The sequence below is a fragment of the Lagenorhynchus albirostris genome, chromosome 11 (genome assembly GCF_949774975.1).
Source record: "Lagenorhynchus albirostris chromosome 11, mLagAlb1.1, whole genome shotgun sequence".
Lineage (NCBI taxonomy): Eukaryota > Metazoa > Chordata > Mammalia > Artiodactyla > Delphinidae > Lagenorhynchus > Lagenorhynchus albirostris.
In genome coordinates, this window is record NC_083105.1 from 59,716,443 (window position 1) to 59,729,640 (window position 13,198).

At 53.9% G+C, this 13,198-nt stretch overlaps 1 protein-coding gene across 1 annotated transcript; it reads left to right on the forward strand.

Annotated features, from left to right (window-relative positions):
- The first annotated feature begins 2,923 nt into the window (after nt 1-2,923).
- Nucleotides 2,924-4,257, forward strand: GPR84 (G protein-coupled receptor 84). The gene has a single exon (XM_060165552.1). The coding sequence runs from the start codon at nt 2,924-2,926 to the stop codon at nt 4,112-4,114; it is 1,191 nt and encodes a 396-aa protein (XP_060021535.1). The 3' UTR covers nt 4,115-4,257.
- Nucleotides 4,258-13,198: the final 8,941 nt, after the last annotated feature.

Sequence of the window (13,198 nt, forward strand, 5' to 3'; positions counted from 1 at the left end):
CCCCGGTCTGGGAGGATCCCACATGCCGCGGAGCGGCTGGGCCCGTGAGCCATGGCCGCTGAGCCTGCGCGTCTGGAGCCTGTGCTCCGCAACGGGAGAGGCCACGACAGTGAGAGGCCCGCGTACCACAAAAAAAATAATAATAATAATAAACCCTATTTGACCTCTTAAGGACCTACGGATCCCGATCATTGTTCTCTATTCCCACAACCGCCGCTCTAACCAGCACCGGCTACATCATTTGTGGGGCCCAGTGCAAAATGAAAAAGCAAAGTGTTCAAAAACAATCTCAAGGCTGACTGCAGAGCATTAACTCAAGCACTGGACCCTTCTCAGCACAAGGCCCTGTGCGATTACACGCGCAGGTAGCATGCCCACCAAACCAGCCCTGGCCCTAACTCAGGCCCTGCCCACCCCTTGTTTGAACTGGTGCCTCCTTACTGGTCTCTCTCCCTTTGGCCTGCAGGCTTTCACTCCTTACTCACAGCTCTCCAAGTGTAAATCTCCTCCAGGATATAACCCCAGCTCCTCAGCATGGCGCACAAGGCCTTCCTTGATTCTGACCCCACTCACCTCTCCAGGATCTTCCCTCTTGGTCCCTCCTTCACATCCTTTGTTCACCTCTACCTAAACCTCCGTGACTCTGTGCATCCTGTTCCCTTTATCTAGAACGTCCTTCTACTTATCCGCCCAAAAAACTCCTGTTCATCACTCACAATCCAGTTCAGGTGTCTCTCTGTGAACCGTTTCCTGATCCCCTCCTTGGCAGTTGGCTCCTTTTCTCCAAGTCTCTGATGTACTTCACAGAGGGTCGGCAAACTTTTTCTTAAAGGGCCAGATAGCAAATATTTCAGGTTGTATTGGCCAAGAGGTAAAATTGAGGGTATTATGTAGGTACCTACATAGGTAACCTTTTTTTTTTTTTTTTTTTTGCAGTACGCAGGCCTCTCACTGTTGTGGCCTCTCCTGTTGCGGAACACAGGCTCCAGACACGCAGGCTCAGCGGCCATGGCTCACGGGCCCAGCTGTTCCGCGGCATGTGGGATCTTCCCGGTCCAAGGCACGAACCCTTGTCCCCTGCATCGGCAGGCAGACTCCCAACCACTGCGCCACCAGGGAAGCCCCGGGTAACCATTTTAAAATGAAAGAAAACATTCTTGGCCCATGGCCCATATGAAAATAGATAGTGGGCCAGATTTAGCCCAAAGGCCAAACTTTGCTGACAGCTGCTTCAGAGGACCAATTAGGCCTTTATATATTTACTTATCTGTCTCCTCCCCTAGACTACTCACAAGGCCATGCACCATCCCAGGGTCTAGCTCAGAGTCCAATGCATAGTAGACACTCGATACGTTTTTGGTGAGTGAATGGATGAATGAACCAATGATTGGGAGCCTGAGGCCCTGTGGAGCGGGAAGCCAGCATCCTAGATGCTCCGTTTCCCACCTTTCTTCGTCTGAATCCTTTTTCAGATGTGAACTATCTCCAAGTTCTGGAGAGAGGGAAGGCAGTGTTCTCCCAAAACAAACTCAAGACTTCTGGGGTGCCTAGAGTTGCTCCTAGAACTTGGTCTTGTCCTTTGGCCCCTTGAGAAGTGGCCCAGATACTCTGATGCTCTGTCTCCCTGTCCCAGCAATTCTCAGCAATGATCTTATAGGTGTCCTGCCGTGCAAAGAGAGGAAGGAAACAGAGCTTGGGTTTCAGGAAGGAGAACTGAAGGAGTGATAAGGCTTTGGGGTGAGTAACAGGGAAATTTCAACAGAAAAGCCCAGATTTCACTAGCTAAGGCAAACTGAGTAGGACCAGAGAGGCAAGGAAGGAAGCAAGGGAGGAAGTGGCTGAGGTTGTGTAACTGGGGAGTTACTTGTTCTCTCTGTCTAGTATAATAGGAGACAGGAGAGCAGAGCACCTCCTGTCTGAAGCCTGACTGCCCACCAGAAAGGACTGCTCTTTGAATGAGTTGGACATCTTCCACCGGAGAGCGATTTGAAGGCTGGGAGACTCAGGTGAGTACTTTGGTGGTGGGTGTACTTTTACGTTCTCTGTCTCCTCATCTCCCAGGTGGTAAAAACAGAAAAAAACTGAGGCCTGGGGGCTTCCCCGGTGGCGCAGTGGTTGGGAGTCCGCCTGCTGATGCGGGGGACACGGGTTCGTGCCCCGGTCCAGAGAGATCCCGCATGCCGCGGAGCAGCTGGGCCCATGAGCCGTGGCCGCTGGGGCTGCGCGTCCAGATCCTGTGCTCCGCGGCGAGAGAGACCGCAATGGTGAGAGGCCCGCGTACTGCAAAAAAAAAAAAAAACAAAAAAAAACCTGAGGCCTGGGACTACAGACAGAGGGTACTATTCTCCTGAATACAGAGGAGAGGGGACTCCTGGGTGGTCTTAAGGGACAGGGGAAGAGTTAGAAAGGTCGGAGGGTGCTGGGGTTACTGAGAGTATCTGGATGGATATTGAAAAGGTTGGGAGCTCGGAGTGGACAGAAATTAAAGTTAGATAAAACTTTGGGAAAATCTTTGAAAATGGGAAAGGAAGGGGTTGGGGATCTTGGGATGAAGAGGCCTGTGAATGGCTCAGGAGGCTGGTAAGATCCTGGAGTGGTTCAGATGTTCAGGAGCCCAGAGTTATTCAAGGGATCTAGGGACTTCCTTGGTGGTCCAGTGGCTAAGACTCCACGCTCCCAATGCAGCGGGCCCGGGTTCAATCCCTGGTCAGGGAACTAGATCCCACATGCTGAGACTAAGATTTCGCAGGCCGCAACTAAAGATCCCACACGCCACAACAAAGTTTCCTGCGTGCTGCAGCTAAGACCCAGAGCAGCCAAATAAATAAATAAATAAAATTTCGTTCAAGAAAGAGAACGATCTAAGTTCAAGGTCAGGTTCTGACTCCCTCTTCCCCCCACCCCACCCCTTTCAGCCTCCATCATGTGGAACACCTCTGATGCCAACTTCTCCTGCTACCATGAGTCGGTGCTGGGCTATCGTTATGTGGCAGTTAGCTGGGGCGTGGTGGTGGCCGTGACAGGCACTGTGGGCAACGTGCTCACCCTGCTGGCCTTGGCCATCCAGCCCAGTCTCCGTACCCGCTTCAACCTGCTCATCGCCAACCTCACAGTGGCCGATCTGCTCTACTGCACCCTTCTCCAGCCCTTCTCTGTGGACACCTACCTCCACCTGCACTGGCGCACTGGTGCCACCTTCTGCAGGGTCTTTGGGCTCCTCCTTTTTGCGTCCAACTCTGTCTCCATCCTCACCCTCTGCCTCATCGCCCTGGGACGCTACCTCCTCATTGCCCACCCGAATCTCTTTCCCCATATTTTCAGTGCCAAGGGCATCGTGCTCGCCCTGGTGAGCACCTGGGTGGTGGGTGTGGCCAGCTTTGCTCCCCTCTGGCCAATCTATGTCTTGGTGCCCGTAGTCTGCACCTGCAGCTTTGATCGCATTCGAGGCCGGCCCTATACCACCATCCTCATGGGCATCTACTTTGTGGTTGGGCTCAGCAGTGTCGGCGTCTTCTATTGCCTCATCCACCGCCAGGTGAAGCGAGCAGCACAGGCGCTGGATCAGTACAAGCTGCGCCAGGCGAGCATCCACTCCAACAACGTGGCTGGGACAGGTGAGGCCACGCCTGGTCGTTTCCGGGAGCTGGACAGTGGGCTGGCATCAGGAGGGCACAGCGAGGGGATTTCATCTGAGCCAGTCAGTGCTGCCACCACCCAGACCCTGGAAGGGGACTCATCAGCAGTGGGGGACAAGAGCAACAGCAAGGCAGCTAAGCAAATGGCAGAGAAAAGTCCTCCAGGAGAGCCTGCCAAAGCCAGGACAACTAAAAGAGCCCAGAGAGCTCAGGACTCTCCATCAGAGTTTGGGAAGGTGACTCGGATGTGTTTTGCTGTGTTCCTCTGCTTCTCCCTGAGCTACATCCCTTTCCTGCTGCTCAACATCCTGGATGCCAAGGTCCGGGCTCCCCGGGTTGTCCACATGCTTGCTGCCAACCTCACCTGGCTCAACGGTTGTATCAACCCTGTGCTCTATGCAGCCATGAACCGCCAATTCCGCCAAGCCTATGGCTCCCTCCTAAAACGAGGGCCCCAGAATTTTCGTAGGTTCCATTAGAACTATGTCCCCAGTCACCAGAATCTGGAGATGTCTCCTCCAGAACTAAGGTGGTCAGCTGGTATGAGAGGAGATGAAAGACCTTCGGGAATTTCCACAGACAACCTCTCCCCAAGCCCCAAACCAGGCCTCTCCACCCCTCGCTCAACATTTCAGCCCTAGGCTGCTCAAGGTGCATTATCAATTATTAATAAACAAAATCTGTCCTTTTCACATTTGGGTGTGATCTTTGGGGAAGAAGGAAATAGGCCAGGGTTGGTTTGCAGCTGGAACTTAATAGTTAAGGGTTTGGGGGGACCTAGGTCAGAGCAGGGAGGGGCAGGAAGCAGAAGACCTGGGACACAGCCTTCAGCTGAGGGGTTTTCAGGTATAAAACATGTGAGTTGGTTTAAGAGGATTGGTCTGCCTTTTGCTTAACTTCCCAGAAATGGCCCCCACCTCTAACTACTGCTGCCAGGATCCCCCATCACTGCAAACAGGTTTTTTCAGCTCAAAAATGTTTTGAAATCCAGCTTTGATAGGCCCTCCAGGGAGTCCAGCCTCCTGGCCCTTGCCCTATCCAAAGAGAATGGTCACGGGGAAGAACTCCTCGCTCTGTGGAAATGGAGCTGAGCTTAGCTGAGGCAATGGCAGAAGGGTGTTCTAGCCGCCCTAGCAAGGTCACACTTGTTGGAGCTAATTCACCTGGGTCCTGGCCCCTCCCTTCCCCCAGACTTGCTCTTGTCATCCTGGATTACGAAAGCCGAACAGAGACTCTAGTTAAGAGGGCTCAGGGGGCTTCCCTGGTGGTTCAGTGGTTAAGAATGTGCCTGCCAATGCAAGGGACATGGGTTCGATCCCTGGTCCGGGAAGATTCCACATGCTGCGGAGCAACTAAGCCCGTGTGCCACAACTACTGAGCCTGCGCTCTAGAGCCCGTGAGCCACAACTACTGAGCCCATGTGCCACAACTACTGAAGCTCGTACGCCTAGAGCTCGTGCTCCACAGCAAGAGAAGCCACCTCAATAAGAAGCCCGTTCACCGCAACAAAGAATAGCCCCCACTCACTGCAACTAGAGAAAGCTGCGTGCTGCAACGAAGACCCAATGCAGCCAAAAATAAATAATAAATAAATTTTTTTTAAAAAAAGAAGGCTCAGGAGCCAAGCTGAGGGGAGAGCATATCATTCCCTTCCTCCAGTGTAACTGACATCCTGTCACCCGTGTGCTCGCGAATGCACATGCACGAATTTAAAGCACCTGTGGCCACCAGGTGACGCTGGTTCTCTGTGTTTCCTTTCTGGCTTCCCTGTTGAGGACAGAAGGTGTCAGCAAGACTGGGAGTCCAGAGATACACCACCCTCATGGCCAGCAGGGGTGGAGACCCAGGAGTCCGCACCCCTCCCTTTTCCCCAAAGCTTAGGAAGAAAAGTGAAGAATTAGACACTTATTTTTCATGAGATATTTATTGTCTACCTGGTTGGGCTGGGGGGAGCAGGGTGGGCACTGGGGATAGAATGTGAGAGTCATGTTGATGGTGACACTGCTGTGGCTGCGTGCCGTCCCTTCCCTGCCCCCAAGTCCATGGTTTGAGCGAACAAAGTCCAGAGAGATTAAGACAAGGGCAGAAAGAACCATAGTCAGGGTGGACAGATTGATACCCTCACATTCAACACACTTCCAGGGCCCAGGAATCCTGCCTCCTAATGAGGAACGTGTCCTTCGGCGTGTCCTCCTCCCGCAAAAATCACAGCAGCCTATACTGAGTCAAATTCAGGTGGCTAAGGCAGGGGTCCAGACAGGTGGGGTGAACAGCAGACCGATAAAGAACATCAGCCTGGGAGTGTAGGGACCAGGGCTCCAAACAAGGCTCTCTGATAATTAGTTCTGTGAACCTGAGCAGGACCCTGGATCATTCTGGACCTCAGGTTCTAGAATCTGTACAAAGATGGGGGTGGGGTGCACCCTTATCATGTGCCTTGTGCTGTCCTAAATCCTATAAATATATTATTCTGTGTAATCCTTACAAAATTTACCAAAAAGTATCTATTATAATCTCTTGCTTACAAATGAAAAAACTGAAGCACAAATAGGGTAAGCAATTTGTCTGAAGTCCAAGAGCTAGTAAGTGATATGATCATGATTTGAGGGCCGAAAGTCTGACTTTAGTACCAGCCCACATGTCTAACCACTATAGGACAGCAGCCTTTTTTTTTGCGGTACGCGGGCCTCTCACTGTTGTGGCCTCTCCCGTTGCGGCTCCGTATGTGCAGGCTCAGCGGCCATGGCTCACGGGCCCAGCCGCTCCGCGGCATGTGGGATCTTCACGGACCGGGGCACGAACCCGTGTCCCCTGCATCGGCAGGCGGACTCTCAACCACTGCGCCACCAGGGAAGCCCACAGCAGCCTTTTTATAACTAGAATCAAGTGACCAGATGATCCCTAAAAATCCTTCCTGCTCAGACCTAAGATTCTGAAAGTTGAGAGTTCTCTGAAGGGTCGTAAAAAGCTTCACTTTTCATATTCCTTGAAGGCGATTCAAAAGCTTTGGCAAGTAGAAAGGAGCAGCAATAGGGATTGAGGTTAGACCTCAGGAGGGACTTCCCAATCATCAGTCGCTGGGAAAAAATGACTCAGGGAACACGGAAGGAAACCCTGGAGTCTGAGACCAGAGAGGACAGATCCTAGCGAGAAAGATACGCCCTCCTCTCTCACCCTCCACAGCCCACACACCCATACCCCACCCCTAATCTCGATAGGCGCTGAGTGAGGTTAAAGAAGAGGAAGATGATCTCTCAGGCTTTTTCTCTCTTGCGGGTGTGCACTGCGCGCGTGTCCCTCGTGGTGCGGAGCTCACGCGTGTCTCGGGGAAGTGTATGCATTTGTCTTGGGGAAGTGGGTCACGGGGGCCCTCCTGAGGGTGTCAGTGTCTGTCTCTCTTTTCTCTTTATCTCTGTCAGTCTCGGGCTCTATCGCGGACTTTCTGACGCTATCTCTCGAGGCTTCTCTTTGTCTCTCTCCATCTGTCCGTCTCTCCTGTAGGTTGTCTTCATCGTTTGTACCTCCGTTATCGCCTTTTTTCTCCCGAGCTTGTTCTCTCCCGCCTGCCCCCCGCCCGCTCTCCCCGCGCCCCCTCCCCGGTCCCTCACCCCGCTGTCGCTCGTCCGCACACTCTCTCTCTTTCGCTGTCTCTTACAGGCAGATTTATGGTCAGCCCAGGGCCTTTCATTGGCCAAGCGCTGACAGGACTTGATTTAACGCTGCCTCTCATTGGCTGAGCTTGACAGGCCGATTTACGAGTCACTCTGTCATTGGCCAAAACGCCTTGGCCCTGATTTATGGCTCGGTGGCGGAGGAGAGGGGGGGCGCCGCTGGGGAATGAGGTTGCCCCTCCCCTCTGCACCGCTTCCGTCTTCCTATCCCCTGCTTTTTCTCCCCTTGCTCTCCCTCCCCTCAAGGAACCGCACTCCCTCTACCTGTTCCTCAAGACCTCTCCTCCTCTTTCATCCATTGGGAGGGGAAAATGGGGCGTGGTGGTGGTAGGAACTGAAGCAGACGAGGAGGTCTGAAGGGGTAAACAGGAGCTGAGGAATCTGAGGGGTAGGATGGGGTAGAGTAGGGAGAGAAGAGGAGACTGGAGAGGGAGAGAGAATCCTGAGCTGAAGAGCGAAGGGGAAACTGAGGGGGCGAAGGGGGTGACCAAGGAATAGGAAGGCTGAGGAGAAAAGGAAGACTGAGGGAGAGAAAGGGTGGGGGGCTCTGAGGAGAAGACGGGAGAGACTGAAAAGAAAGGGCGTGTATGAGGGGGGCAAATGGGCAGAAGCGGGGAGCTCCGGGCACGGAGAGAGACTTTTCTTTTCAAACCTCACTAACCAGACCGAATGAGATGGAAATTTCCTCTTCAGACAACGGTTCTGAAAAGGGGGAGACTTGGAGGAGCAAACACGTAGAGAAAAGCGCAGCAGAGAGGGGAGAGGGGCGCAGGAAAGAACTAGAAGGTAATAGCAAGAAAAGAGAGAGGGAGAAGGATGGAAACTAATGGAGAAGACAGAACTAAGTTTGGTTTTTATTTGGGGGCGTGAGAAAAGGCTAATCCCTAGAGGAACGATTGAGAGCCACAACTCCTCCTCTCAGTGAAGACCCATAGGCGTCTGCCCGGGGACAAGTCAGACACCACCCCCAGGAGATGTTCTACTTCCTCAAGGCTGCAGTAGGCTCCCCTTCCTACACCTCACTCCTCCCGCTTAAATTTATGAGTTCAGGGCTGGCCTTCAGGAATTAGGAATATTTATGCTGCTTTGAGAGTGAGGTTTGGAAGGTGATATAAATAAGGGGCCATGGAGGGGCTGCAGCGCTGGGCTCCTATTTTTAGCATGGACGCTTTCCCAAGGCCCCCACCCACCAGTTCCCTCTCATTCTGAGCCAGAGAAAGGAGCACTGAGTGAGGTGGCGAATGGCTCTCAGATATCAGAAAGGGCCTTTGACTACCCAGGAGAGCCCCTCAGGACTGCAGAGCTTTGCAGCAGAAAGGATTGAAGGCAGATGGGGGAGGAACTCTCCAGTCATCCTGGCATTCTTATCACCCCTCCTTGAGTGCAGTTACAGCATTTCTGCAGAAGGCGGAGAGAAATGGGGAGAAGCCAGTTTCCCCTCTGCCCCCCTAAACTCAGTTGCTAAGGAATAAGGGAGAGGAGCCAGGAAATTCAGAGGCAGCTTTCTCTGGCTTGTCACCTTGCTCACTGGGAGAGGAAGATTTGAAATCCTCCACCGCCCCACAGACCACAGCCTGGGTCCCTGGGAAAGGAGGCTGGGAATGCAGGGCTCAGGGCATCTCCTAGGAGTCTAAGCCCCCAACCTGTCCACCCCCACTGCTGGCTGGGAATTAAAAACAGCCAGTAGTTCACAATACCCCTGGGCCTCCAGGAAATGAGGGAGGGAAAGAGGATCTGTCCTGTGAGTCCACATGACTTCTCCAGCCCTCAGCTCCAGGAGCCGTGTCTGTGACTCCCAGCCCAACCAGAGGGCTTGCTCTGGCTTGGGGAGGTAGTGAACAAAGAGGGGGTCCATGATATAGGGGGACCTAAAGAGAACAGAGGGAGGTGGGGAAGAGCTGCCCCCTCCGTCCACACGCACACTGTGCCTCCCATCCACTGTGGCCTCAGCAACGATGGCCACAGCACACACACCACAGCACACACGCCGGACTGTGCTGCCCGGAGTGGGAGAAGGGAGGGAGAGAAAGGTCTAGACTGGCCCTTTAAGAGCCACTTAGGGTCAGAGAGCCTGGGCTACAGAGAGGGGAAGGAGCTGATGTCAGAAGACAGATGGGCAGCAAGATGGGGATTGATGCTAATGGGGGAGTTAAAGCTAAGTACCCAGACACGCAGAGGGCAGAACTGCAGATCTGTCTTCCTCATGCTCACCCCCCTCCCCAAACCAGTGCTGTAAATCTGCCTTCTCAATTGGGGGAAGAGGGAGCGAGGAAAAACGAGATGCTCACTTCTCCCTTTTCCTGTTTTTTTCCTCACCCTGTGCAAATCCCCACCCCACCCCCAGTTCTTTTGTCCTCTCCCAGTCTCTCCTCCCAACCCGTGAATGCTTCCCACTGAAATTTCCAATTTTTGGCTTTCCATCAAGAATTGAGGGAATGGTTTCAGCTTGCAGAAGAGCCTAAAAAGAAACCACGAGAAGGTCTCCCTCATCAGCCCCTGGGTGGGAATGGGTTGGTGGGATTGTGGTGAGAGGCTGATAGACGGGAAGCTCCCACTTGCCTCGGTTTCTCTTCCCTCCATCCTCTTTTCACTTGGAGATAACTTGAGCAGCCTTCTCCTGGGACAGTAGGGTGAAGGCGGCAAGCAGGATGTTGGGTGCCAGGAGCTGGAAGTGGTGCAGCTTCAGAGTTGGGTTTGCGGAGGCCCCTGACACACTGAGATTCTGGAGGGGCTAGTGGGCCTCCAGGGGTGGCTCGGGAAGCTGCAGGAGCTGTCCACTGAAAGATATATGGTCTGGTTTCTCGGAAACTCCTGGATCATACCGTTCCCTCTCCTTGAGCACACACCCTGCCTGCTGAGTAGAGACAATTTCGGGCCAATAATCTATTTACTGTAAAGGCAGGGTCCAGCTGCTCCTCATCTTCTCAGGAGGCAGTTGGAGGTCCCAGGGAGGAAGACCTACTTTTTTTTTTAAAATCCAATCTGAAGGTTTTTTTTGTTTTGGTTTTTGTTTTTTGCGGTACGCGGGCCTCTCACTGTTGTGGCCTCTCCCGTTGCGGAGCACAGGCTCCGGATCTGCATGCTCAGCGGCCATGGCTCATGGGCCCAGCCGCTCCACGGCATGTGGGATCTTTCCAGACCGGGGCACGAACCCGCGTCCCCTGCATCGGCAGGCGGACTCCCAACCACTGCGCCACCAGGGAAGCCCTTTTTTAAAAAAAAAAATAAATAAATGTATTTATTTATTTATGGCTCTGTTAGGTCTTCGTTGCTGTGTGCAGGCTTTCTCTAGTTGTGATGAGCGGGGGCCACTTTTCATCGCTGTGCGCAGGCTTCTCATTGTCGTGGCTTCTCTTGTTGCGGAGCACGGGCTATAGGCGCACAGGCTTCAGTATTTGTGGCACTTGGGCTCCGTAGTTGTGGCTTGTGGGCTCTAGAGCGCAGGCTCACTAGTTGTGGCACACGGGCTTAGTTGCTTCGCGGCATGTGGGATCTTCCTAGACCAGGGCTCGAACCCGGGTCTCCCCCGTTGGCAGGCGGATTCTTAACCACTTCGCCACCAGGGAAGCCCGAGGAAGGCCTTCTCACGGGGCCTGGAGCTAGTAACTCTTGGGGAATTCCATTTCCTTCTCCGCTTCCAGGTGAGACGGTATCTTCCATCTTTCAGGACCCATAATCACCTTTATCTCCCTCTTTATTGGCAATCAGGGCCTGTTCTGGAGAAGTCCTTCTAGATTAGGGGAAGTTCATCTCGTTTCGCCTGTTGCAGGGCTAAACCTGAACTCCTTTCTAGTCTTGGAAATAACTGGCACCTGATTCTACCTGGTTTCCAAATCCTCCCCAGTATCCAGAACGACCCTAAAACACTAATCTCATCTCTTCCCTCCGCCCAGGTTTTCCTTCAGAGGCCTAAAGCCACGTCGAGGCCATCGTCTCTGTTTCCTCAGTCTTCAGGGACAAAGAAGAGAGCAAGGTTATAGTGGGAAGGGGCGGGGGGTGAGGGTTGTGAGCAGGAGCCATTGGAACCCAGGCTTCCTGCCTCCCAGCATCTGGCCAAGCACTCCCTCCCATCCAGGGAGGTCAGCCATTGCCCTCAGCCCTAGTCTCGGGGATGCTTCTCAATCCTGGTGATAAATCCTGTCTTTGTCTTCCCTCCAACCCAGGCCCCAGGCGGCTGGGGGTCAGAGGCTGGGGGAGGGGTCAGTGTGGAGGAGGGAGAGATACAAGGAGAGTGGGAGGAGAAGACGGACAAGAGCAGCTGGTGAGCAGGCATGGGGGTGGGCAGTGAGGGGATGGGGCCTCTTGATGCTGCAGATCCTGACTGCACATTCCAGCAGGCCTGCATTCCAAGTGAAAAAGCCAGGATTCCTTGGAATCCTGGAAATACCTTGGGGGTGGCCCCTGGAGCATCAGGAATACTGGGGTGGGGGGGTTGGTATGGGGTGCCTCAAGGAAGGAGGCTGCTGAAAGAAATGGGAGAATGAGAATATTGTGGGGATCATCTCTATCCCCACCAGACACCCCTCCACGCCTGTGCCCTGCATGCACGTGCATAGACGGACAGACTGACACACATACATGCGCATACACGCAAGATTTCTGGCCCAGCAGCGTGAGGGCGCCCAGGAGGGCCAGCCTGCCCCTTGCCCGGCCCCCCTCCCTGCCTTCTCTTGCTTTGACTTTCCTGTCTCCACCTCCATTCTTTCTCTCTGCTCCCAGCCTTGCTCTCTTTGTGTGGGTTTCACTCACTCTTCCAGTTTGCTATGCTGGCTTTCTGCTAACCCTCAGCCCCTGCCCTCTTTGTCTCTCAGTCACTTTTTCTTTCCATCTTCCTGTCCCGCTCCTCCCACCTCTCCTACTTCCTTGAACTCTCCATCGGCCTGTCCAGCCACTGCGGCTCTTCAGCCCAGCCATCCTCTAGCCCACTGCCACCCCAGAGCCCTCTGTCTGGCCCGGGGGGACAGTCAGATTGCAAAGAGGGATGGCAAGGAGAAATGAGTGACTCTGAATCAGAGTCTCTGCTTTGATGGGAGGTCTGGGATCATACTGTGTTAGGACATGCGATGGATGGAGGTGGGGGAGGCCAGGTGACTGCGAGACAAGTTCGACAAATTGAGGAGGGTGAAATGGGAGGGAAGAGAGATCGATACAGAGAAGACACAGAAGGGCAAACACTAAAGAGAGACGGGTAAGGACTAAGGGTTCCCTGTAAGTGTGTGTTTTGGGTCAGTCTGAAGGGTAGGAGCCGAGGGGCATCTACTGAGTCATACTGAGACACAGATCCAGAGACAAGATCTGGAGACCCAGCCAGAGGAACACAGATGCCATGTCCACCAGGCAGCCGAACAATTCGAGCTCTCCCACCTACCTGGGAAGGTCTCACAGACCTCCTTCTCCTCTGCAGATAGTCCTGGAGAGCCAGTTCCCTCTCCACTCACCTCCTCCTCGCCTACCCGCTCCCTGCCCCACCAGTGGGAATGACATGAGCTCTGGCTGCCACTGTCCTCTGCCCTGCTGATGTACTCTCCCATGGGTGAAACAGAGGCCAATCACCTCTGCCCCACCCATTCATTCTCCAGTCCAGGAGCTGGGGCTTACACAAGCCAGCACCCCGGGGTGGGAGGAGGGGGGCATGGGCACCAGGGGGAGGGAGAGGAACTGGAGAGGGGTACTGAGGAAGAGGGGCTGCAGCACTAAATCACTCTGTTGAGGGGGCTCCCTCTGCTCAGTGGGGTGGGGAGAGGATAGACGTTTGGGGAGGAGGGAGAGAAGAATGGGAAATCGCCACATCTGGCAGGCAGGTGTCTGGCACTATTCAGGCTGTAGTCACTTTCCCAGCCAAAGGGGAGGGACGGGGATGGGGGAGGAGGGGTTCCCAGGATCCCCTGGGGA